Source organism: Rhinoderma darwinii, chromosome 4 (assembly GCF_050947455.1).
Source record: "Rhinoderma darwinii isolate aRhiDar2 chromosome 4, aRhiDar2.hap1, whole genome shotgun sequence".
NCBI lineage: Eukaryota > Metazoa > Chordata > Amphibia > Anura > Rhinodermatidae > Rhinoderma > Rhinoderma darwinii.
Window position 1 is genome coordinate 171,194,346 of NC_134690.1, and position 24,835 is coordinate 171,219,180.

Consider the following 24,835-nt stretch of genomic DNA (forward strand, 5'->3'; position numbering starts at 1 on the left):
TATGGATGAGTGGCCAAAAAAAAGCCATTGCTTCTGCAAAATATAAAAGACATTTTGAGTTCACCGAACAGCATGTGGCAGACTCCACAAACACATGGAAGAAGGTGCTCTGGTCAGATGAGACTACGACTGAACTATCATGGGAAATGCTATGTGAGACGAAAAACCCAACACTTCCCATCATCCTGAGAACACCATTCCCACAGTGAAGAATGGTGGTGGCAGTATCATTCCGTGGGGATGATTTAATCAGCAGGAACTGGAATACTGGTCAGGATTGAAGGAAAGATGGATGTCAGTAAATACATGGCCGGTTGCAGTATGCCAGAGATTTCAGACTGGGATGAAGGTTCCCCTTCCAGCAGGACAATGACAATTTTTAATATCCTTTTAGCGAACAGTGATATTTATGTATGAACAGGTAATAATAACCTTTTCTTGGCATATTTGCTCGAAGCCATCAAACAATGTTAAAAATCGAATTTCCCTTATGGCAAAGACTTGCCGAAAATTCTAATGCATATGTGGACAGTCGATAACCCTCTGATGTTATGGCAATGAGGACCCGTGACGGGGGTTGCAAGCTTGCGCATTTTGGCCAAAATATCAACGAACATATTTGCAGGATGCAGTCTGGCCTTGTGATGTTGTGGGGGCGGTGGTGTCCGTACTGTTTTTTTGTACACAAGGTGCTGGGCAGCCGGCCAGATCTAATAATATGGGCATACATAACAGGCTGTAAGTCAGTATGGCGCACTACACGTAACTGTGTGACTGCCACCTTTTAGAAGCCTTAGAGTCCCCATTCACTTGTTGGTGTGGTTAGAACCTCATGCATTTTTACCGCAATTTAACAGGTTTTTCGATGCAGTTGCAGTAAAAAAAACACAACCGCATCTAAAAACAAACCTAAATCGCAGTAAAACTGCATGCGGTTTCCTAAAGCATTTTTTTTAAATGCGGTTCTAGCCACACCTCAACCGCAACGTATCAATGAACCCTTATCTCAGTGCAATTATAATAATAAGCAGCCACCCCCCTCCTGAGTGGTAGGTGTGCGAGTGGCTGTTCATCACCCATATAACTGTGTGGCTTGTTTGCATGCTGTTGGGATGTGGTTTTTAACTTGCTCTTCTATCAGTAAGGCTTTGTTCAGATCTGCGCTAGGGTCCCCTTCCATAGGTTTCCGTCACCATTAATTTGAATGGTGACGGATCTGGTGCCAATGTTTTCCGTTTGTCTCCGTTGTGCAAGGGTTTCGTCGTTTTGACGGAATCAATAGCGTAGTCGACTAAACGACATCAAAACTACGGAACCCTTGCACAACTGAGACAAACGGAAACCATTGGCACCAGATCAAACACCATTGAAATCAATGATGATGGAAACAGAAACATATGGTTTCCGTTTGTGTCGGTCAGGGCTCCGTTCCGACGGAAAGCTCAAAACAGAACCGAGCCCTAGCGCACATGTGAATGAAGCCTTAGGATGGCTTTTTTGTGATTTTGAGCAGATTTGATCCCATTTTCTGTGATTTGACCACTCTGATATTTCCCATCGGAAAGAGCAAGGAAAGGACAGGTTTGATTTTTTATGAGAGATTTATATAAATACACACAAATTTCAGTACATTACCTGTCCCAGTATAGCAGAAATTAAGGATGTTTTTCCACTGCCCACACTACCACATATCCCGATCAGCTTGCCCTAAAAAAAAAAAAATATAGGATGCGTTGAAATTAACCACGACAAAATTCATTAACAGAACAGTTTCAGATTTCATTTATTATTTTAAAAAGGTGTAGCTTTTGGGACACGGCACCAGGCAGGTAATGGTTGGAGTGAAGACTACAAGTATTCTTCAGTATACATTCTTTATTAACACACAGTTGTAGTGCGTTAATAAAGAATGTATACTGAAGAATACCTGTCTTCACTCCAACCATTACCTGCCGGGCGCCGTGCCCCAAAAGCGACACCTTTTTTTCCCCTTCAATTAGAGTCCTTCTCCCCCCGGCAATGTGGACTTCGTCCGTGGGATAGTAGTGGGTGGCAGCCGGCATCCATTTGAAAGATCGTTTTTCCATTGATGCAAAGCAGTAGTGTTGTGCCTACACTTGCGCAACCAAACCAGGTGAGTCTACCAGCTCACTGTGCATTGTTTCTGTTATCTTACCATCAAAACTTAGAGGAGCGCCATTTTGTCCTCTTCTCCCCTTGTTTACTTCCATTTACAAGACCCTCTTCAAAGCTCCCGACGTACATGATAAACAGGTCCATAGAGCTTCATTTGCCCAGCAAAGGCCAAAAGTGTATCTTTATGGCCTTTGTGAGGCTGGTGTACGTCGGTGTATTTTTTTTTTTTAAAGGATAAACAGAGTAGCAGACTTCACTATTCGATTGTGAGGGATCCCGCAAATAAAAGAATACCGTGTGGTATACATTTATTTTAATTTTCATGGAAGTCTATGGGTGACAAATGCCACTATTAGTCATCTGTGACAGTTACACTGTAATCGTATACGTTGGGAAGCTCCAGTGTTGTAACTGTCCAGCTCCTAACGTCTTTGTCCATATATGGACAGTGACGTCAGGACCTAGCTCCCCCAAGAGCCTCCCTGGGCAGAGGAAGCACCCTGCTCGGATACTCTTGGCGTCTGTTCCTTTAGGGACTATAATGTCAAGAGTTTCCCTAGAGCTGGATTTCCCAGGCAGATCATAAGGTAGCGCACTGCCCTGGGATTCCGGCCCTGGGGAAGCTCCTAACGTCACTGTCCATATATGGAAAATTGACATCAGGAGCTTCCACAGGGCCGGATTTCCCGGACACTGGTTTAGGGATATTGGAAGAGGGGGAGGAAACCTCCAGCTCACCAGCCCAACGCCTGTTAGTCCTGCTTCGCTCGGATCTCCGCAACGGTCCACGGTAGGCAATAGTAGGATAGAAAAGATTGGATCCAGCGCTGCAGTAATGTGATTAAAAAAGGAACGTATTCCCAATTTTGTTTGTATCAAAAAAAGCTTGTTTAAAATTCGGTAACAGGCAGACTTGGCATCAAGGCAGTAATCGGTAGGTGTAGTGAGCCTACGCGTTTCAAGCACGTCAAGTGCTCTTAGTCATGGCATTCATAATGAATGCCATGACTAAGAGCACTTGACGTGCTTGAAACGCGTAGGCTCACTACACCTACCGATTACTGCCTTGATGTCAAGTCTGCCTGTTACCGAATTTTAAACAAGCTTTTTTTGATACAAATAAAATTGGGAATACGTTCCTTTTTTAATCACATTACTGCAGCGCTGGATCCAATCTTTTCTATCCTACTTAGGGATATTGGCTTACCATCCCACTGTATACCTCTGATGAAAGGCAATTAACACGACGTGAAGAGTGCCTTACAATGGTTCAAAATAGATTTTCCAAAACTTAGGATAGGCCATGAATGTTAGATCGGTGGGGGTACAACCTCCAGCACTCTAGCTGCATTCTCTTCACGGTTAATACAAGAACAGCCCTGTGCATACAAGTGTGGCTGGTACTGAAATACCAAACACAGCTACCCATGTAAACAATGAAGGGGATGCAGCACTCGCAAAGGGTTCCAGGGGTCGAATCCCTACTAATACAAGATTGATGGCAAACGTGAAGGATAGGCCACCAACGTTTAGGTCTCTTAAACGTATAATCAACACAGCTTCTCAGTCTGCTTTAAAGGGGTTTTCCAGAAGTAAAAAATTACATTCATTTAAATTAAACAATGAAAAATATACAACTTTACAATGTACTTACGTTTCATCAGATGGCTGTAGCGTCGTATATCCTCTTCCGTCACCGCCCCCTTAGTAAAGCAAAATCTGCACTTCCTGTGCAGACCCGTACATTTGGTCTGCTACCTTACTTCCGGTTTTCACACTGTACGGTTACGTCACAAGTGACGTAACCGTACCACGTGCTTCTTTATCTGATTAGAGCATGCGTGGTTAACACACTCCACCACGCATGCTCTGTGAAATTAGCAATGGACTATGAAGTTGCGGGAATAACGGCCATTTCAGCCGTCTTCCCGACCGATGCAGGAGATGTGACAGCTGCTCTCTCGTGCAGCAGCTGCCGCAGCTCCTACAGCAGGGACCGATCGCTGTGTCCCCGCTGTTTAACCCCTTAAAAGCCGCGTTCAATAGAGATCGCGGCTTTTTAGGGGTTAAGTTACCATCGCCGGCCTGCTACACGATAGCGGGCGGCGATGGTTACTATGGCAACCGGACACCAAACAATGGCGTCCGGCTATGCCATAGACGGAAGCCTAGTGGGTCCTGACAACGTCAGGACCCACTATGCTTGCTGTCAGTGAGTAGCTGACAGTTCTAATACACTGCACTACGCATGTAGTGCAGTGTATTAGAATAGCGATCAGGGCCTCCTGCCCTCAAGTCCCCTAGTGGGACAAAGTAATAAAGTAAAAAAAAAAAAGGTGTAAAAATAAGAAAATAAAAGTTTTAAAAAAGTGAAAAAAAAATCCCCTTTTTTCCCCCTTATCAGTCATTTATTATTAATAAAAATATATAAATAAATAAAACTATACATAATTGTTATCGCCGCGTCCGTAACGGCCTGCACTACAAAATTGTTTAGTTATTTATCCCGCGCGGTGAACGCCGTAAAAGAAAATAATAATAAACCGTACCAAAATCACAATTGTTTGGTCACTTCACCTCCCAAAAAATGGAATAAAAAGAGATCAAAAAGTCGCATGTACCGAAAAATGGTACTGATGGAAACTACAGTTCGTTACGCAAAAAATAAGTCCTCGCACGGCTTTATTGATGGAAAAATTATAAAGTTCTGGCTCTTAGAATAAGGTAACAAAAAGTGAATGATTTTTTACAAAACGTATTTTATTGTGCAAACACCATAAGACATAAAAAAACTATAAACATCTGGTGTCACCGTAAGGCCGAGTTTACACGAGCGTGTGCGTTTTGTGCAAGCAAAAAGCGCGGCGTTTTGCGTGCGCAAAAAGCACTTAACAGCTCCGTGTGTCAGCCCTTTATGATGCGCGGCTGCGTGCTTTTCGCGCAGCCGCCATCATTATGACACTCCGTTTGGATGTTTGTAAACAGAAAAGAACGTGGTGCTTTTCTGTTTTCATTCATCCTTTACAAGGTTGTTACGCGAACCACGCTTGTCCCACGGAATTGCTTCCGTGCGACATGCGTGGTTTTCACACACCCTTTGACTTCAATGGGTGCGTGATGCGCGAACAGTGCACAAATATAGGACGTCGTGCGTTTCACGGAGCGGACATACGCTGCGTGAAAATCCCGCACCTGTCTGCACGGCCCCATAGACTAACATAGGTCCCTGCGACGCGCGTTGCACGGACGTATAACACGCTCGTGTAAATGAGCCCTAATCGTATCGCCCCATAGAATAAAGTGAATATGTCATTTATAGCGCACGGTGAACGCTGTAACAAAAATAGAATAAAAAAAACAATAGCAGAATTGCTGTTTTTTTAGTCACCGCGCCACTTAAAAATAGAATAAAAACTGATCAAAAAGCCGCATGCACCCCATGAAAACTACAATGAATTCCTCAAGGGGTCTAGTTTCCAAAATGGGGTCCCCTTTTGGGGGTTTCCACTGTTTTGGTACCACAAGACCTCTTCAAACCGTTTAACCCCTTAATGACCAGGCCATTTTGCGCGTTAATGACCTTTGGATTATTGTTTGTTTTTTCACCGTCGCATTCCAAGAGTCGTAACTTTTTTTTTATTCCGTCGACATAGCCGTATAAGGGCTTGTTTTTTGCGGGACGAGTTGTATTTTGTAATTGTACCATTTTTAGATGCTTATAATATATTGATTAACTTTTATTAACTTTAGTTTAGGAGAGTATTGAAAATAAGCAGCTATTCCAGCATTGATTTTCACGTTATAAGTTTACGCCGTTTACTATGCAGCGTAAATAACATGTTCACTTTATTCTATGGGTCGGCACGATTACGGGGATACCAAATATGTAAAGGTTTTATATGTTTTCCTACGTTTGCACAATAAAAAGCCTTTTAGAAAAAAATTACTTGTTTTTGCATCGCCGCATTCCAAGAGCCGTAACGTTTTTATTTTTCCATCTGTGGCCGTATGGGGGCTTGGTTTTTGCGGGACAATGTGTAGTTTTCATTAGTACTATTTTGGGGTACATAGATCTTATAGATTAATTTTTATTTAATTTTTTATGGGGGGAATGGGAGAAAAGAGCGAATTTTGCCGTTTTTTTTTGGACGCCGTTCATTCGGCGGTTTAATTAATGTGTTCATTTTATTGGTCAAGTTGTTACGATCGCGTGGATACCATATATGTGTATGTGTGATTTGTTTTGACACTTTTACTAAATAAAACCACTTTTTGGGCAAAAAAAAGTTTTATTTGATTTTCACTGTAAATTTTTTTTTTTTTTCACCAACTTTATTTAACGGATTGACATTTTTTTTTTAGTCCCACCAGGGGACTTCACTATGCGATGTGCCGATTGCATATATAATGCTTTGGTATACTTAGTATACCAAAGCATTATTGCCTGTCAGTGTAAAACTGACAGGCAATCTGTTAGGTCATGCCTCCGGCATCGCCTAACAGGCAGATGCTGAAGACAGACCTGGGGGTCTTTGTTAGACCCCCGCTGCCATGGAAACCCGACGGCGACCTGCGATTTGTTTGCGGGGGCGCCGATCGGGTGACAGAGGGAGCTCCCTCCCTCTGTCAAACACATTAGATGCCGCTGTCACTATTGACAGCGGCATTTAATGGGTTAAACTGCCGGAATCGGAGTGCGCTTCGATTCCGGCAGTTGCAGCAGGAGCCAGGCTGTGTATAACAGCCGTGCTCCTGCCGCTGATCGCGTGGGTACAGTGACAGTACCCGCACGATTACAGGACGGATATATCCGTCCTCCTGCGCGAACTAGCAGCTGCTGAGGATGGATATATCCGCCCTTCGGCGTTAAAGGAACAGTGTCACCAAAATTTTTTTTTATATATCAGTTTTATGTTAGGGTTTTATTAAAAACGTTTAGATTTATTTGTGTTACTTTTTTCTATTTTTACACTTTTTCTTCCCTATGGGGGCTGCCATTTTTTTTTCCATTTCTGTATGTGTCGATTAACGACACATACAGACATGGAATACGGCAGCTACAGTCCCATAGGGACTGCGAACGGGGCCCGTTCCATCCACTATGGTGTACGCCGTGTGTGTGGGAACGGCGCATGCGCCGCTCCCACACAGTCCAATTTGAAATGCGCGCCGTCCGGCGCCATTTTCCTGTGGACCGGAATTCGCGGCCGGACAGTAAGATTACTACTTCCGGTCGCGGCTTCCGGACTTGTGCACATGGAGCAGCGGCAGCAGACGGAGCGGACGGACCAGAGGGAGCGGCGGCGACTGGAGCAGGTAAGTGATTTCTATGTATGCTCGTGTTTCAGTGTGTGTTTACTACTGTATGTAAACCTTCTACACTGTGTGTTAGCTCAAAAAATGGCGACACACAGTGTAGGAGGTTTGACCGTTCAATCCCCTCGTTTCTCCCGGCACTAGCCAGGATAAAGGAGGGGCGGATTCTGAGAGCTCACTAGAGCGAGGGATTTTTTCCCAATTTTGCAGCATAAAGCAATGTGGTTGCTTTACCACATGCAATGCTGCAATTTTGGGAATTGCTCCATCTAGTGACCAGTGCTGGGAAATATTATAAATTGAATCCAATTTATAATATTTCCTGACTCGTGAAAAAAATTAAAAAAATTAGAACAATGTTTAATCACCTACACACTAATTGTTTAACTAAAAAAAACAAACATGTTTTGCTGGCAACACATTCCCTTTAAGAGGTTAAAAACACAGATATCCAGTGATTTCAGCTTGTGCTATCAGTAATAGAATGAGAGCACCAAAATGAAGACTGAGATTGCAGAAGTTAGTAGAGCTGGGTGTAGTAGGCGGAGCAAGTGCACTGCTGCATGCTGGGACTAGAGCAGTGCATGCAGGGAGGAGAAACACAGGAAGAGAAGAGGAATGAACTTACTGAGCAAAACAAACCTCTCAAGGTAAACAATAGGGAGTAGTGTTACTAAAACCATTTATTATCAAGAAAAAGATAGTCAGAGTGCACTAATATATTGATAGAGGAACATTGCATTGATTTAAAAAAAAAAAAAAAAAAAAAAGTATTGGAAAACCCCTTTAAATCAGTCTGTGTCCAGTTCAGAGTACAGGCTGCCACTAACCATTTATCTGCAGATAAGATCTCAATGTAACTAAATGGAATTTGCTAATAGACAAGCCATTGCAGACACTGCTGATAATATATTAGTGTTTATCAAATTTAACCCGGACCACAAAAGAAAAAAAAACGAAAAAAAAAACACCAAATTATATATGCCAAACTGTAAGGAAAACTTTTTTTGTTTTTTTTCAATGAAAATATTTAAATATTGCACTACACAATACAGTGTGGTTAAGGACATTCACTGTTGCACTAGAACACAAAAAAGACAAACTAAATAGAAATCAAATTGTAATATAAAGACAACTGGGAAATAGGTAGTGTTGACAGCTGTTAAAGCAAGATCCATAGCTTTTATAAATACTATACATGTAAAGTAATCATCACAAATATAAATATGTCCTTAAAGGTGTTCTCCGGGAACGAAAGAAAAATAAATAATTAATTCATATATCACGATGTACAAATTGCTTCAATTATTTATGAATGCTAGTCTACGGGGTAATCATTAGGTTAATTAAATGGCCACCGTCACATTAGTACACTCGAAACCTGCCCTAGATTGGTGAACACACGGAGCAGGACGGGATACAGGGCTTGAGACTGGCGTAAGCCCTCCTTTCCTGCACTTGCTGTCCGCAACCAGGTACGTGAACGCACAGTCACTCAAGAGAAAACCTATTGGATATAGATTTTCATTTCTGTGATGTTTTTAGCACAATATAATTTTTTCTGTTTTTTGTAAGATTTGATTTGTCCTTATATACGTCATATTTTATTCTACTTTATTTTGATTCATGTATGTATATGATGCTAATATACCAACGTATAATGTTCTGTGTACCTATAGTGCCTGACGAAGGTCCTTTGACCGAAACGTTGCACCAACCCCTTAGCATCAAATATAAATAAAAATTTCAAGAAATTGATACTTACGACTCAGTGTGCCGAATACTTTTTCACAATACTATTGGATATACAGTTCACAGCAGACACTTATTTCAGTTGTGTCTGTGTGCCTCAGAGCCTATCCAGGGACAGAGTGCGCACAGACACAGCAGAAGTGGTAAGGAGGGGTAAAACACGGGCTGTTAGTTTTCTAACAGCCAACATCTCGTGCCTCTTCTTCCGCTTACTGCTCAGACCCTCCTTACCATTTCTGTCATGTCAGTGTTAGGGATGTCACGATACCAGAATTTGGACTTCGATACCGATACTTTGTGTAGTATTGTGATACTCAATACCATAACGATACTTTTGCCAACAATTTAAAAAAAAAAAAAAAAAAAAGTTCTTCCATTTTCTGATGCGAGCCGTGAGGTGTGATGAATTTTGAACCTCCATGTGCCTCACATTAATAGTAATTAACTCGATCATGTTTCCCAGTCATAATGGACAACATTCGGTTAATGTGTGAGGTACATGATGGGGTTAATTACTATTGATGTGAGGCACATGGAAATTCAAAATTCATATTAATGTGAGGCAGAAGGTATTAAGTGAAAGAAAGCAGTTTTTTTATTTTATAACAGCATAAACATAAATGACGCTATAAATTTATTACGGTCGCGACTATACCAAATGTGTATATTTTACGTATTGAGACTTATTTTAATGTTTATTGCAATGTGTGTGTTTTTTTAAATGTATTACTTTTTTTTTTTTCACACTTCAATGTACTGGCATATATCTATATGCCAGTACATTAGCCTGTGTACTAATAGTACACAGGCAGTTGTTTGGACATATCCAAGTATGCCCTAACAACAGGAAATATGGTCAGACAGCCCTGTGGTCCTTCAATGGAACATGGGCTGTCTGCCTATATAAGGTGTGGCCCTCAATCGCGTCACATGAATTCCCTGTGACGTGATCCAAAGGGCTGTGGTCAGCTTTGATCGCAGCGGCGATGAGAGGTTTCTCTGATCTCCACAGTTAGAGTGGGACTGCGGCTGTGTAATACAGCCGTTGCCCCGCTCCTGTCAACAAGTGTGCGCGCGCGGTCCATATGAGGTGGTGTGGCCGGCACTGAACTAATGAGCAGCGGCGCAGGCACCGAAGACAGAACATGGGGGTGTTTTGCAGTGTGCCCGCCATGTTCTGTCTTTAGTCCAACTGCTCATTAGTGCAGTGCTGGTCACATCACATCATGCTGACCGCGCACGCACTTGTCAGGACTCAGGAGCGGGGCAATGACTATTAAACAGCCGCAGCCCCGCTCTCATACATTCACGCGTTACAATGCGAAGCTGTGCGACCGCACAGCTTAGTATCGAAATATATTAAATAACGGTATCTAACTGTTTGAGGGTGCACGGTATAGAAACAGTATCGAAGTTTTGATGCATTGTGCATCCCTAGTCGGTGTATACTCTATTCCTGGATAGGCTCGGAGACACACAGACACCGCTGAGAGGAGTGTCGGCTGTCATACAGTAGATGTACATCCAATAGGTCATTGTCTACACTGACTGCGTGCTCACGTCTCTGGTTACTGAAGGATGGCTTACGCCGGTCTTGAGCCCTGTAGCCTGATGCAGCCTGTCCTGCTTGTGTTTTCCAATGTAGGACAGGTATCCTAGTGTTATTGCAGCCATTTTAATTAACCTAATAAATTATCCTCTAGACAAGACGAGCGTTCATAAATAAGTGAAGGCATTTATGAATTTATAGTAATCTATGTTTTAATAAAGAACCCCTTTAAGACCCTGTTCACAACACGTTCACGCCCTATGTTTACTATGTTTAGCTTTTATGTCAGGAAAGCTCCAAACATACATACTAAACATGCCCAAAGGGGGCAAAAGTGTGTGAATTGCAGTATGCCGCAAAAAAGGTATACCAGGGTATAATTTTTTTTTTTCTTCATGGGAGCCTATGGGTGATATATGCCACTATATGACATATGTCCCAGGTATACGTTTAATGAATATGTCATGGGCTTTTCAATAGCCTTTCACGACATATAATGGCCGACGGATACGTTAAACGGATGCCTCATGACCATAGTTTACGACGTATCCATTTAACAAATCAAAGTCTATGGTGACGAATGCCACTGTTGGGCATCCATCACAGCCTAACTTTTAACGTTCACGCCAGGAGTGTTTTCCCAACATATACCTCAAATGCAGGCAAAAAGTATTTTATCAAAAAGTTTACGGTTTCAAACCTACCTTTTCAATCTCCAGATCAATGTTGTATAAAGCTCGCAGTAGCCTCGTACTTGATAGCTGGATATCTTTGCCTTCTTCATCAGGGCTGGCTTGCTCATCATTATCCACCAGTAGATGTCCTTTCTGCTCTGCCAGGACAGCCTGTGGTCCTTCATTCTGTAAATTAGCCTTCTCTTTCTTTCCTTTTGCCCCCTTCTTGTCTTTTTTCAGTTTAGGGGTCGTCTTTGGAGAGCACTGGGTGCTGGCATGGGAAGAATCCCATGCTAATGTGGCGTTGTGTAGCTGAATGGTGATGTTTGGGCAAGATGGCTTTTTCTTTACCATGTGAACCTCTTCCATTAGAAATAAACTCTGATAGGAGGTTGTGAGAAAGGTGCAAAGATGAGACAGCAGGTCAGGTCTAGGTCACGCAGGAAGCAAAAACATCAGGCTATACAGAGGAAGGAAGCTGCTGCGAAGCAAAAGGTAGCTCATTAGAGTCAACTGACTTCAGATTGAGGGGGACGGGGAGCATTTCTGGAGTAACTTCATTTTACTCAAATAGCCCAGACAATGCCAACTCCCAGTTATCTAGGGGAGGCACTAAGCAATGTGGACCTGCACGTGTATAACAAACTCAAAGCAATAACACCTAAACCTAGAAAACATGCAGCAAAAGAAATTATTAATAGGTTTATTTCACCCTGCAATAAAAACACATAAGACCTCGATGAAGGAATCCCAACTTCATCCCAATATAACCTATTATAAAATCAACTAGCCACCTTATCAGCCTCAAAATGTCCTTTAGCCATACCATGTGCAGCTACACCTAGTAAACTTAACACTTACAGACTTGTGAGATTTGACCAGGAGACCAATCTGACTTGATTTGCTAGAGCTGAAACAAATGACTGTTAGTGTTTATTTTTATGTTTTTTCTTATGAGCTGGCATGCTCTTTTGGGCCTACATTACCTTCTCAGGAGCCCATAGGTCCCTCTGCCTGTTCCAGTGTAACTTTAACTGGCATGACATAACTATGTATATAGACCTAAAGACTGGTTAAGCACAAAAGGTGAGTTGTTTAAAAAGAAACATCTGCAGAGAAGTCCAGCTGTAATAATGGAGGTGGATTGCCTCAACATTACGCAGCTAGGAACTACCCAAATATATGTAACAGTTAAATACTGTTAAAAGAAAAATAATATTCCCTGCATTAATTGAAGTGGCCAATAACAGTGTAGGACTAAAACTTCCAAAAACTAGTATTAAATCCGTATTAATAATCATCCCCTAAATTATGACCCTAATTCAAACGTTTACAAATAAGAGCATGTCATCTGGACAACTGAAGAAAATATGGGATCAGACCTGTGGATCACAGCTTACCTTAAACCGTTCCATGGATACAGAAGCCTCAGACAGAGATTTCACAGAGAATGGTGTCACCTTTAGCGCAAAGGTCATGGAATTGAAGACTGTGACAACTGTAAATGCCTATAAAAAGAAAAAAAAAGATGCAATCGTCACTAACAGGAAGCTCCGGTATCTAGCAAGCTTCGCTTATTCAGAGAACCACTTTGTTTTGTAGCTGTAGAGCAAGATACAACGATTACAAAATCCAAGAAATCTGCTAAGATCCGCAATGATCCATTTGTTGTCTGTTCGACTGATCCGTTACGCAGTATCCCTATGTTCTATTTTGGCCAAAAACGCTGCTACTGTATGTATAGAAAAATGGTTGTACGGAGTTAGAAGATTGCACAAATTGTACTACGATCTGAAGACATCATTTTTACAGTTGTCCATATACTAACCCTTTATTTTGGCCTCAGATTCTGGCAATATGAATAATGAGATATCTGCGGTTTTTGGAACTTCTATGCCCGAGAAATGGTAATTAGCATAAATCTAAAATAGGTCATATCTTGGTCAAAAATGATCGGTTTTCTAAATAAAAAAAACACTTATCTACATTACAGCGCCAATCACATTATGTAGGAGATAGGGCATTTATAATGTGGTGACAGAGCCTCTTTAAATCACATAAGAGAATTTAAAAAAAATTACAAAAATAGTAAAAACAAGAATTAAATAATATATCATTTTCTGATGATTCTTTTTAATTTTGCTTATAAAATATTCTGTTGTATGCGCTATCCTAGATCAATAAGTTGTGCTGATGGGTAATTATGATGCTCATTATTCCCGGTGACCCTACGTAGCAGTTTTGTGTTTTTGCGGCATTTATCAGAATTTTTTTTCTACTACCAAAAGAAGTTTTAGCGCAGTTTTTTTGAAGGCACCAAACTTTATTCCGTAATTGAATTTAGTCAATCCTCGTCATTCATTCATATTCTGGTACCTGCATTAAAGGTTTTTTTTTCTTTCTTGTAGTAGGGACAGAGACATTCGTTCCTTCCTGGCCATCATGTTTTTAGGATATCTTCTTGATCAAGAAAGTTGCATCTGGGTGCTTTTCTGCTGCCCTTCTTTGCACTAATTGATCCACTGAGTAACAGGGTTACAGGTCACTTATGCAGTCTTTACAGTGCGACACTTTAGAGTTACTCGAATTACTGTTTCGTAAAGTAGAACTCTCGTTAAACTCATGAGACTATGCTGCCCTATTTGAAAAAAAATACTATGCGTTTTGGCTAAAAGGGGCGTGTCACACAGTTTTTTGCAGGAGGAAAATTCTGCCTTAAAATTCTGTTTGGGCTTTTGAGGCAGATTTTGACCTGCCTGCACGCCGTTTGCCACGTTTTTCGCTCGCGCCAATTGAGTGCTATGGGAAAAAACGCCGCGAAATACGCTTTCTCTGCCTCCCATTGATGTCAATGGGAGGTCAGAGGCGTAAACGCCCTAAGATAAGGCATGACACTTCTTTTTACCGCAAGACGGTTTTTCCCGCTCGCGGTAAAAAAAAACGCCTCCGCCTCCCATTGAAATCAACAGGAGGCATTTTCGGCCGTTTTTGGCGCGATTTCCGCGTCAAAAAAACTCTGTGTGAACAGGGCCTAAGGGCCTTCAGCTCTTTGCGAGAGATCAGTCTTGTATTGTCTGCCGAACTGTGTCAGTGTCCATTTGTAAGCATGGCCTTTTTCTGTGTTTTTGTGTATATATGTCCCCTTGTTTTTATCTGTTTGGGTTTGTATATCAGGAACAATAAGTTCCAGTTAGGGACTCGCATGTCTGGGGATCCTTGTCGTGGATTGAGAGCTTGCGTCCTTTTGGCCAAAATGATTACGAATACCCCAGGTATTTTTCATTCTTACTTATATTTGCTTCTTTTGGACACAGCCGGGTTTTTGATGCTGGGAGAGTATGGTGTGCTGTTGTTTGGCATAGTAAGCAGGGTAGCCCGCTCTATGTATTGTCAAGGCGTCACAAATAGGCTTCTACCTGGCTATACACGCTGCGCCTCATGACTTGCACACTATCCTCCATATTTCACACACTTGCACCCCATTATTTATTTTTATTTAGGCACTTTACTCATTACTGCCCCCTATATTTCACTTATATTATTATCACTCGCACACACACTATTCATTTATTATTTTTTACTACACATCCCATGCACCACACCCCACTCCCCTTAAGACTAGTGGGAGTGGCTATTATTATTTAATGCACCTGTTCACTCTCCATCAGCATTTCTGACCTGTGTGTCCATTTGTAAGAATGGCCTTTTTCTGTGTTTTTGTGTATACAGTGAAGGAAATAAGTATTTGATCCCTTGCTGATTTTGTAAGTTTGCCGACTGTCAAAGACATGAACAGTCTAGAATTTTTAGGCTAGGTTAATTTTACCAGTGAGAGATAGATTATATAAAAAAAAAAAATCACATTGTCAAAATTATATATATTTATTTGCATTGTGCACAGAGAAATAAGTATTTGATCCCTTTGGCAAACAAGACTTAATACTTGGTGGCAAAACCCTTGTTGGCAAGCACAGCAGTTAGACATTTTTAGTAGTTGATGATGAGGTTTGCACACGTTAGATGGAATTTTGGCCCACTACTCTTTGCAGATCATCTGTAAATCATTAAGATTTCGAGGCAGTCGCTTGGCAACTCGGATCTTCAGCTCCCTCCATAAGTTTTCGATGGGATTAAGGTCTGGAGACTGGCTAGGCCACTCCATGACCTTAATGTGCTTCTTTTTGAGCCACTCCTTTGTTGCCTTGGCTGTAGGTTTCGGGTCATTGTCGTGCTGGAAGACCCAGCCACGAGCCATTTTTAATGTCCTGGTGGAGGGAAGGAGGTTGTCACTCAGGATTTGACAGTACATGGCTCCATCCATTCTCCCATTGATGTGGTGAAGTAGTCCTGTTCCCTTAGCAGAGAAACACCCCCAAAACATAATGTTTCCACCTCCATGCTTGACAGTGGGGACGGTGTTCTTTGGGTCATAGGCAGCATTTCTCTTCCTCCAAAAACGGCGAGTTGAGTTAATGCCAAAGAGCTAAATTTTAGTCTCATCTGACCACAGCACCTTCTCCCAATCACTCTCAGAATCATCCAGATGTTCATTTGCAAACTTCAGACGGGCCTGTACATGTGCCTTCTTGAGCAGGGGGACCTTGCGGGCACTGCAGGATTTTAATCCATTACGGCGTAATGTGTTACCAATGGTTTTCTTGGTGACTGTGGTCCCAGCTGCCTTGAGATCATTAACAAGTTCCCCCGTGTAGTTTTCGGCTGAGCTCTCACCTTCCTCAGGATCAAGGATACCCCACGAGGTGAGATTTTGCATGGAGCCCCAGATCGATGTCGATTGACAATGATTTTGTATGTCTTCCATTTTCTAACTATTGCACCAACAGTTGTCTCCTTCTCACCCAGCGTCTTACTTATGGTTTTTTAGCCCATTCCAGCCTTGTGCAGGTCTATGATCTTGTCCCTGACATCCTTAGAAAGCTCTTTGGTCTTGCCCATGTTGTAGAGGTTAGAGTCAGACTGATTAATTGAGTCTGTGGACAGGAGTCTTTTATACAGGTGACCATTTAAGACAGCTTTCTTTAATGCAGGCACCAAGTTGATTTGGAGCGTGTAACTGATCTGGAGGAGGCTGAACGCTTAATGGTTGGTAGGGGATCAAATACTTATTTCTCTGTGCACAATGCAAATAAATATACATAATTTTGCCAATGCGATTTTCTTTTTTTTTTTTTATATATAATCTATCTCTCACTGGTAAAATTAACCTAGCCTAATAATTCTAGACTGTTCATGTCTTTGACAGTGGGCAAACTTACAAAATCAGCAAGGGATCAAATACTTATTTCCTCCACTGTATATGTCTCCTTGTTTTTATCTGTTTTAATTGTCTGCCGAACTGGCAAGGTGGCGTGTCTCTGCTACGGACAGTGTAATTGCTCCCTAGCTCATACACTGTCCGTAGCAGTGACACGCTCCCTTGCCAGATCGGCAGACAAGCTCAAGACTGATCACTCACAAGAGATGAGAACGCGCATGCGTGCTCTCCTCTCCCCAGGTCTTACACTGTACATAGCAGTGACACGCCCCTTTTAGCCAAAACACATTTTTTTTCAAATAGGGCAGCATAGTCTCATGAGTTTAACGAGAGTTCTACTTTACGAAACAGTAATTCGAGTAACTCTAAAGTGTCGCACTGTAAAGACTGCATAAGTGACCTGTAACCCTGTTACTCAGTGGATCAATTAGTGCAAAGAAGGGCAGCAGAAAAGCACCCAGATGCAACTTTCTTGATCAAGAAGATATCCTAAAAACATGATGGCCAGGAAGGAACGAATGTCTCTGTCCCTACTACAAGAAAGAAAAAAAAACCTTTAATGCAGGTACCAGAATATGAATGAATGACGAGGATTGACTAAATTCAATTACTGAATAAAGTTTGGTGCCTTCAAAAAAACTGCGCTAAAACTTCTTTTGGTAGTAGAAAAAAAAATTATGATAAATGCCGCAAAAACACAAAACCGCTACGTAGGGTCACCGGGAATAATGAGCATCATAATTACCCATCAGCACAACTTATTGATCTAGGATAGAGCATACAACAGAATATTTTATAAGCAAAATTAAAAAGAATCATCAGAAAATGATATATTATTGAATTCTTGTTTTTACAAAAAAAAAATTAATTCTCTTATGTGATTTAAAGAGGCTCTGTCACCAGATTATAAGTGCCCTATCTCCTACATAATGTGATCGGCGCTGTAATGTAGGTAACAGTAGTGGTTTTTATTTAGAAAAACTATACATTTTGACCAAGTTATGACCTATTTTAGATGTATGCTAATTACTTTCTTAATAGACAACTGGGCGTGTTTTTACTTTTTGACCAAGTGGGTGTCACTCACACAGCACATCGAGATCATGCTGTGCTGTCATTTACAGCGAGATCACGCTTGGTGTCATTAAGTTCCACACAAACGTTACCGAAGTGTCGGGAGTGTGAATAGACAACGCGTCCTGGCTGGAAGCGATGTCTATTCAATCTCAAGGCACTTCAGTAACGTTAATGTGTGAGTAAGTGACAGCACATAGTGATCTCGCAAGATCACTATGTGCTGAGTACATGAATGGAGAGAAGTGTATGACGCTGATTGCTCTTTGCAACGCCCACTTGGTCAAAAAGTAAAAACACGCCCAGTTGTCTATTAAGAAAGTCATTAGCATAAAGCTAAAATAGATCATAACTTGGTCAAAATTTATAGTTTTTCTAAATAAAAACCACTGCTGTTACCTACATTACAGCGCCGATCACATTATGTAGGAGATAGGGCACTTTATAGGGGCTCTGTCACCAGATTTATAAGGCTATGTAAACATTTGAAAGGCTTGCTTTTTTTTTTTTTTTTATAAAAAAAAAAAGGCCAATCAGCGTGATTGGTGCAACTTTATAATTAGTTTTCATTAAAAATAATTTTACTTTTTGAGATACAGCTACTATGTATCCTCCATACAGAGCAGCTGTATCATTTGCGAAGACCTGATGAATTAGTCTGTCCCGCTTACCCGATGGGTTCAGTGTCCGCGGTCCACATGTAAACTATCACATCTAAGTTCATTTTTTTTAAAACGAATTATAAAGTTGCACCAATCACACGGATTGTCTTTTTTTTTTTTAAATAAAAATACCTTTCAAAAGGTTTACATAGCCTTTAAAAAAATAAGTATTGAAATATTGCCGTTTTCAAGCTGGCCACTAGAGTAGACGCAATAATTGAAAGAGACTCTGTCACCAGATTAAAGTGCCCTATCTCCTATATAATCTGATCGGCGCTGTAATGTAGATAACAGTTGTTTTTATTTTGAAAAACAATCATTTTTGAGCAAGTTATGAGCAGTTTTAGATTTATGCTAATTAGTTTCTTAATACAAATGGGCGTGTTTTTACTTTTTACCAACTGGGCGTTGTACAGAGGAGTACATGACGCTGAACAATCAGCGTCATACACTTCTCATTGTTCCAGCCCAGCTTCTTTCACTGCACAATCACACTAACAATGGGCTGGAATAATGAGAAGTGTATGACGCTGACTGGTCACTGATTGGTCAGCGTCATACACTTCTCTTTACAACGCCCAGTTGGTAAAAAGTAAAAACACGCCCAGTTGTCTATTAAGAAACTAATTACCATGAAACTAAAATTGTTCATAACTGTCAAAAATGATCGTTTTTCAAACTAAAAACCACTGTAATCTACATTACAGCGCCGATCAGATTATGTAGGAGATAGGACACTTCTAATCTGGTGACAGAGCCTCTTTAAAACGTCCTGTTTTCTGCAGCTCACTTTCAAGCATTGGTGTGTAGACTGGGACAGTCCGCATAGGGCATAGGGGCAGGATATAATGACAGCTCTATTGTACTGCTGGAAACCTAGATAAGGTAGGATAGCAACAAAATACACATAGATTAGGCTTTGCATGCATCTCCACGTCACTCCTTGGTATCAGAGGGAAGGGAAATTCTCCCCATCACTTCCTGGAGACATACTGTACATTAAAGAGGCTCTGTCACCAGATTTTGCAACCCCTATCTGCTATTGCAGGAGATAGGCGCTGCAATGCAGATTACAGTAACGTTTTTATTTTTAAAAAACAAGCATTTTTGGCCAAGTTATGACCATTTTTGTATTTATGCAAATGAGGCTTGCAAAAGTAGAACTGGGCGTGTTGAAAAGTAAAAGTACAACTGGGCGTGTATTATGTGCGTACATCGGGGCGTTTTTACTACTTTTACTAGCTCGGCGTTCTGACGAGAAGTATCATCCACTTCTCTTCAGAACGCCGAGCTTCTGGCAGATCACGCTGTGACGTCACTCACAGGTCCTGCATCGTGTCAGACGACGAGCGAGGACACATCGGCACCAGAGGCTACAGTTGATTCTGCAGCAGCATCAGCGTTTGCAGGTAAGTAGCTACATCGACTTACCTGCTAACGCCGATGCTGCTGCAGAATCATCTGTAGCCTCTGGTGCCGATGTGTCATCGCTCGACTGACACGATGCAGGGCCTGTGAGTGACGACACAGCGTGATCTGCCAGAAGCTGGGCGTTCTGAAGAGAAGTGGATGATACTTCTCGTCAGAACGCCGAGCTAGTAAAAGAAGTAAAAACGCCCCGATGTACGCACATAATACACGCCCAGTTGTACTTTTACTTTTCAACACGCCCAGTTGTACTTTTACTTTTCAACACGCCCAGTTGTACTTTTGCAAGCCTCATTTGCATAAATACAAAAATGGTCATAACTTGGCCAAAAATGCTTGTTTTTTAAAAATAAAAACGTTACTGTAATCTACATTGCAGCGCCGATCTGCTGCAATAGCAAATAGGGGTTGCAAAATCTGGTGACAGAGCCTCTTTAACTTCCATTCATTGCAACTGCCATAAAGCACACAATTCCTACTGCACAGCCTATGCAGACAGTACAGGAATGAAGTGTGTGCCTCCACCATGTCAGCCCGCCAAGTTTAAAAATAAAAGATGAATACCTACAACCATAAAATATACACATGTAAACATATTTTCTCAACTTGGTCTGCGGGGGATACCAGTGGGTATAGCTGCTGCCATTAGGAACACTAAGTAAAAAAAGTGTTTAACTCTTCCTACCAGGCTATTCCCCTACTGTAGACACTGCGATAACCAATTTTAGCTTAGTGTCCATAGGAGGGGGGCCTACTTGCTTGGCAGGTCCAACAAGTTTTGTTTATTTTTCTGTTGTATTTTACCTCTACAAATGGAGGCACGCTAAAAAAGTAACGATGCTGGACTCCTGGCAGCCAAGTGTGAGGGTTCCTTAAGATTGGGTGAATATATGAGGGGAGTATTTCAGCCCCCCCTTCACCAGAAGGAGAGTTAAACATTAAGAAAAAATAAAAATGCAAGGTTTCCCCTCACTTCGCTGTAAGGGCATTGTTCACTATAAAGGCTACTTCTCTCTTACCAGAGAGACTGCACCTCTGTCCTGGGTCGATCTTAGCTTAGTGTTCTATCCAAAAGTTAATTCATCTGCAATTTGACCAAATTAAATTAAATCACAACTAGATTATCCCTTTCTACTGCTTTGACATTCATAGATTATATAGACTCATTACACACAGAGTGATCTATTTCCAGCACTTTTTTCCTTTTAATGTTGTCGATTATGGCTAAGAGTAAAATTAGAAGATTCTAGAAGCCCAATTTCAAAATTTATTTTTCATACCAAAATGTTGGCCTACTGAAATGTATGTACAGTATATGCACTCCATACTTGTACAACCCACACTGCTAAAAGTACCAATACCTGGTTTAACCCCTTCAGGACACAGCCCTTTTTCAAATTTTCACTTTTGGTTTTTTTCGCCCCACCTTTCAAAAGCTATAATTTTTTTATTTTTCCGTCTATATAGCCATATGAGTGCTTGTTTTTTGCGGGACAAGTTGTAGATTTTCATGGCACCATTTATTGCACCGCATAATGTACCGGGAAGCTGAAAAATAATTATTTGTGGGGTGAAAGTGGCAAAAAACAGCGATTAGGTCATATTTTGGGGGGTTGTGTTTTTACAGCGTCCATCAGGCGGTAAAAACGGCATATTCACCTTTTTCTACAGGTTGATACGATTACGGCGATACCAAATTTATGTTTTGTTTTACCACTTTTAAAAAAATAAAACCATTTGCTAAAGTAAAAAAAACGTTTGTGTCGCTGTATTCTCAGAGCCATAACTTTTTTATTTTTCCATCAATTTAGCGATGTAAGGGCTTAAGTTTTGCGGGGCGAGCTGTAGTTTTCACGGATACCATTTTGAGCTATGTGCAACTTTTTGATCATTTTCGATTTCATTTTTTTGGAGCGCTAAGGTGACCAAAAAACAGCAATTTGCGTGTTTTATATATATATAATTTTTACAGCATTCACCGAGCAAGTTAAACAATGCTATATTGGGATAGTTCGGACTTTTGCGGACGCGACGATACCAGTTATGTTAACCTGTACAAAAAAAAAAAAAACTTTAAATATCTCAGCGAAAGAAAAAAAATCCTATCTAAAAATCATTTTTGTATTAAAAAGAGCTTTCAAATGAGCCCCCACTCGACTCCCCCTCCGTGCCATGTAAGATTTTGCTGCCCCGTCCACCCCACCACCCCCAAAGGGGTGGGGGTGTTTTATTTTGGCATCAACTGGTAGATTTTATGACCCCATTAAATCCCACCAGATATCAACCCTCTATCTCGAGCCGTTCAAAAGTTACGAGGGTGTTCCGGAACTTTTGGTGGGCTCCGATATAGATTATATATAAAATATAAATAAGCACGTTCCATTGTATGCCATATATTGGATCAAGTTCTCCCCTAGAAGAACTGAATTCAATTTTTCACACATTGATGTGGAAACACCTCTACTAACCCTTCCAAAAATATGGTGGAAAGTCATACCTAAAAGTTATATGTTAAATAAGGTTACCTATATATCTCCATTTCTTACCTGGGCAGCGGTGAGATCATATCCAAGAATCATATGCACAGAGAACGTCACCACACTGGCAATGACCACAACAATGGGAGCGATTCCCACAGTGATGCTCTGGAAATATCCACCTCTCTCAAGGATCTTGCGTTCATTTTCTCGTATTTCTAAAATAAAGAATAGATGTGCATTATATCCAAGAGTAAAAACAACCGTTTTAGTTACACATTAACAAGCAATGTCTGCTGCCTCCCATAGGTTTGGACAGTGGGCCTCATACTCCAAAAAACTGGCCTTGTTACCAATAACAGTGCAGCTTTACATTTTCCAGAGAAGTTTAAGAAATAAAAACGAAGGCCTGATTGGTTGCTATGGACAAGGCCAATTTTTCTGTTGATATGACCCCTTAATATCATACGTTCTAAGCCTTAAAGGGGTATTCCCAAGATAGCATTGATGGTTCAATTTGTTCTGTGTATCAAATAAATAACCTTCCCAATTACACTATTTCAGTAAATGTAGAATTTCTCAGTACTCACCCCCTTAAAAACCCATGGCAAGTCAGTTTCCCCTCCGTTGCTACTGGACGCCTCCTCCAGTAGTTCTTAACGGCGGTCGAGCATACTCTGTTTGTCCCAGTTTGCTTTCTATTGAATAGATGGCTCTTTCTGAGTAGGGAATACCGTACATGCACGGTATCCCCGTTTTCACAGGGCGAGCATGTGCAGAGAAAACTGCTGTGACTCTCTCCCATACTATAGATATGCACCGCTCGGCTGCTTGACAGACGCAGCTGAGCGTGCGAACTAGATCATCCACTTGAACCATTAATGTAAGAGAGATGCCTGCAGGCGGGAATACTCAGATCGCTTATGGGAACTGTAGTTCCCAAGTTAAAAATCGGCGGCCAAATGGTAGGAGCAACAGGACCCCCAGTTGGCTCTATGAAGAGTGTTGTGCAAACTGGAGAAGAGGAATAGAAATATATACATGGGAAGCTTCAAAGTAAGTTTTTTGTGCATGGGGTACTTTATTATCAGAAGTGAACGTGTACTGTGCTCTTAGGAAAAACAATGGCTTGTGGGACAACCCCTTTAACCCCTTCGATCTCAGGTCAGTACTATTACGTCCTGCTGAGCGCATCGTTCGCGCTCAGCTCAGTAATAGTACTGACCTGAGTTAACAAAGCGCCATCTTTCCCCGGCGCGTGTTTGAGCTGTGATACCTGCTGTTTCCGACAGCAGGTATCACAGCTTAGTGTGCAGGGACCGATCGCGGTGGTCCCCGCCGATTAACCCCTTAGAAGCCGCGTTCAATAGCGATCGCGGGTTCTTAGGGGTTAAGCTGCCATCGCCGGCCTGCTACACGATAGCGGGCCGCGATGGCTACTATAGCAACCAGAATCCTAACAATGGACTCTGGCTACGCCATCGACGGAAGCCTAGTGGGTCCTGACAAAGTCAGGACCCACTATGCTTGCTGTCAGCGAACAGCTGACAGCTCTAATACACTGCACTACGTATGTAGTGCAGTGTATTAGAATAGCGATCAGGGCCTCCTGCCCTCATGTCCCCTAGTGGGACAAAGTAAAAAAAAGTGTAAAAAAGTAAAAAAAAGTTGTGTAAAAATAAGAAAATAAAAGTTTTCAAAGTGCTAAAAGTAAAAATCCCCCTTCTTCCCTTATCAGTTCTTTATTATTAATAAAAATATATAAACAAATAAACTATACATAATTGGTATCGCCGCGTCCGTAACGTCCTGAACAACAAAACTATGGCGTTATTTATCCCGCACGGTGAACGCCGTAAAATAAAATAATAATAAACCGTCCCAGAATCACAATTGTTTGGTCACTTCACCTCCCAAAAAATGGAATAAAAAGAGATCAAAAAGTCGCATGTACCTAAAAATGGTATTGATGGAAACTACAGTTCGTTACGCAAAAAATAAGTCCTCGCACGGCTTTCCTGATGGAAAAATAAAACGGTTCTGGCTTTTAGAATAAGGTAACACAAAAAGTAAATTATATTTTACAAAATGTATTTTATTGTGCAAACGCCATAAGACATAAAAAAAACTATAAACAACTGTTATCGCCGTAATCGTATCGCCCCGCAGAATAAAAAGAATGTCATTTATAGCGCACGGCGAACGCTGTAAAAAAAAATAGAATAAAAAACAATAGTAAAATTGCTGTTTTTTAGTCACCACGCTACCTAAAAATAGAATAAAAACTGATCAAAAAGTCTCATGCACCCCAAGAAAACTACAATGAATTCCTCAAGGGGTCTAGTTTCCAAAAAGGGGTCACTTTTGGGGGGTTTTCACTGTTTTAGCACCAAAAGACCTCTTCAAACCGGACATGGTGACTAATAAATTGAATTAAATTAATTACATTTCACCTCTACTTTGCTCTAAATTCCTGTGAAACACCTAAAGGG

General features: G+C 41.2%; 1 protein-coding gene across 3 annotated transcripts in view; it reads right to left on the reverse strand.

The window, feature by feature from the left end:
- The window catches only part of ABCC5 (ATP binding cassette subfamily C member 5), a 106,221-nt gene that overhangs the window by 45,292 nt on the left and 36,094 nt on the right, over positions 1-24,835 (reverse strand). For all 3 annotated transcript variants that reach the window (XM_075861871.1, XM_075861872.1, XM_075861873.1), the window contains exons 9-12: positions 22,413-22,561; positions 12,828-12,935; positions 11,458-11,808; positions 1,636-1,707 (exon numbers count right to left, since the gene is read on the reverse strand). In XM_075861871.1, coding sequence (XP_075717986.1) covers positions 1,636-1,707; positions 11,458-11,808; positions 12,828-12,935; positions 22,413-22,561 — 680 coding nt within the window. The remainder of the gene's footprint in view (positions 1-1,635; positions 1,708-11,457; positions 11,809-12,827; positions 12,936-22,412; positions 22,562-24,835) is intronic.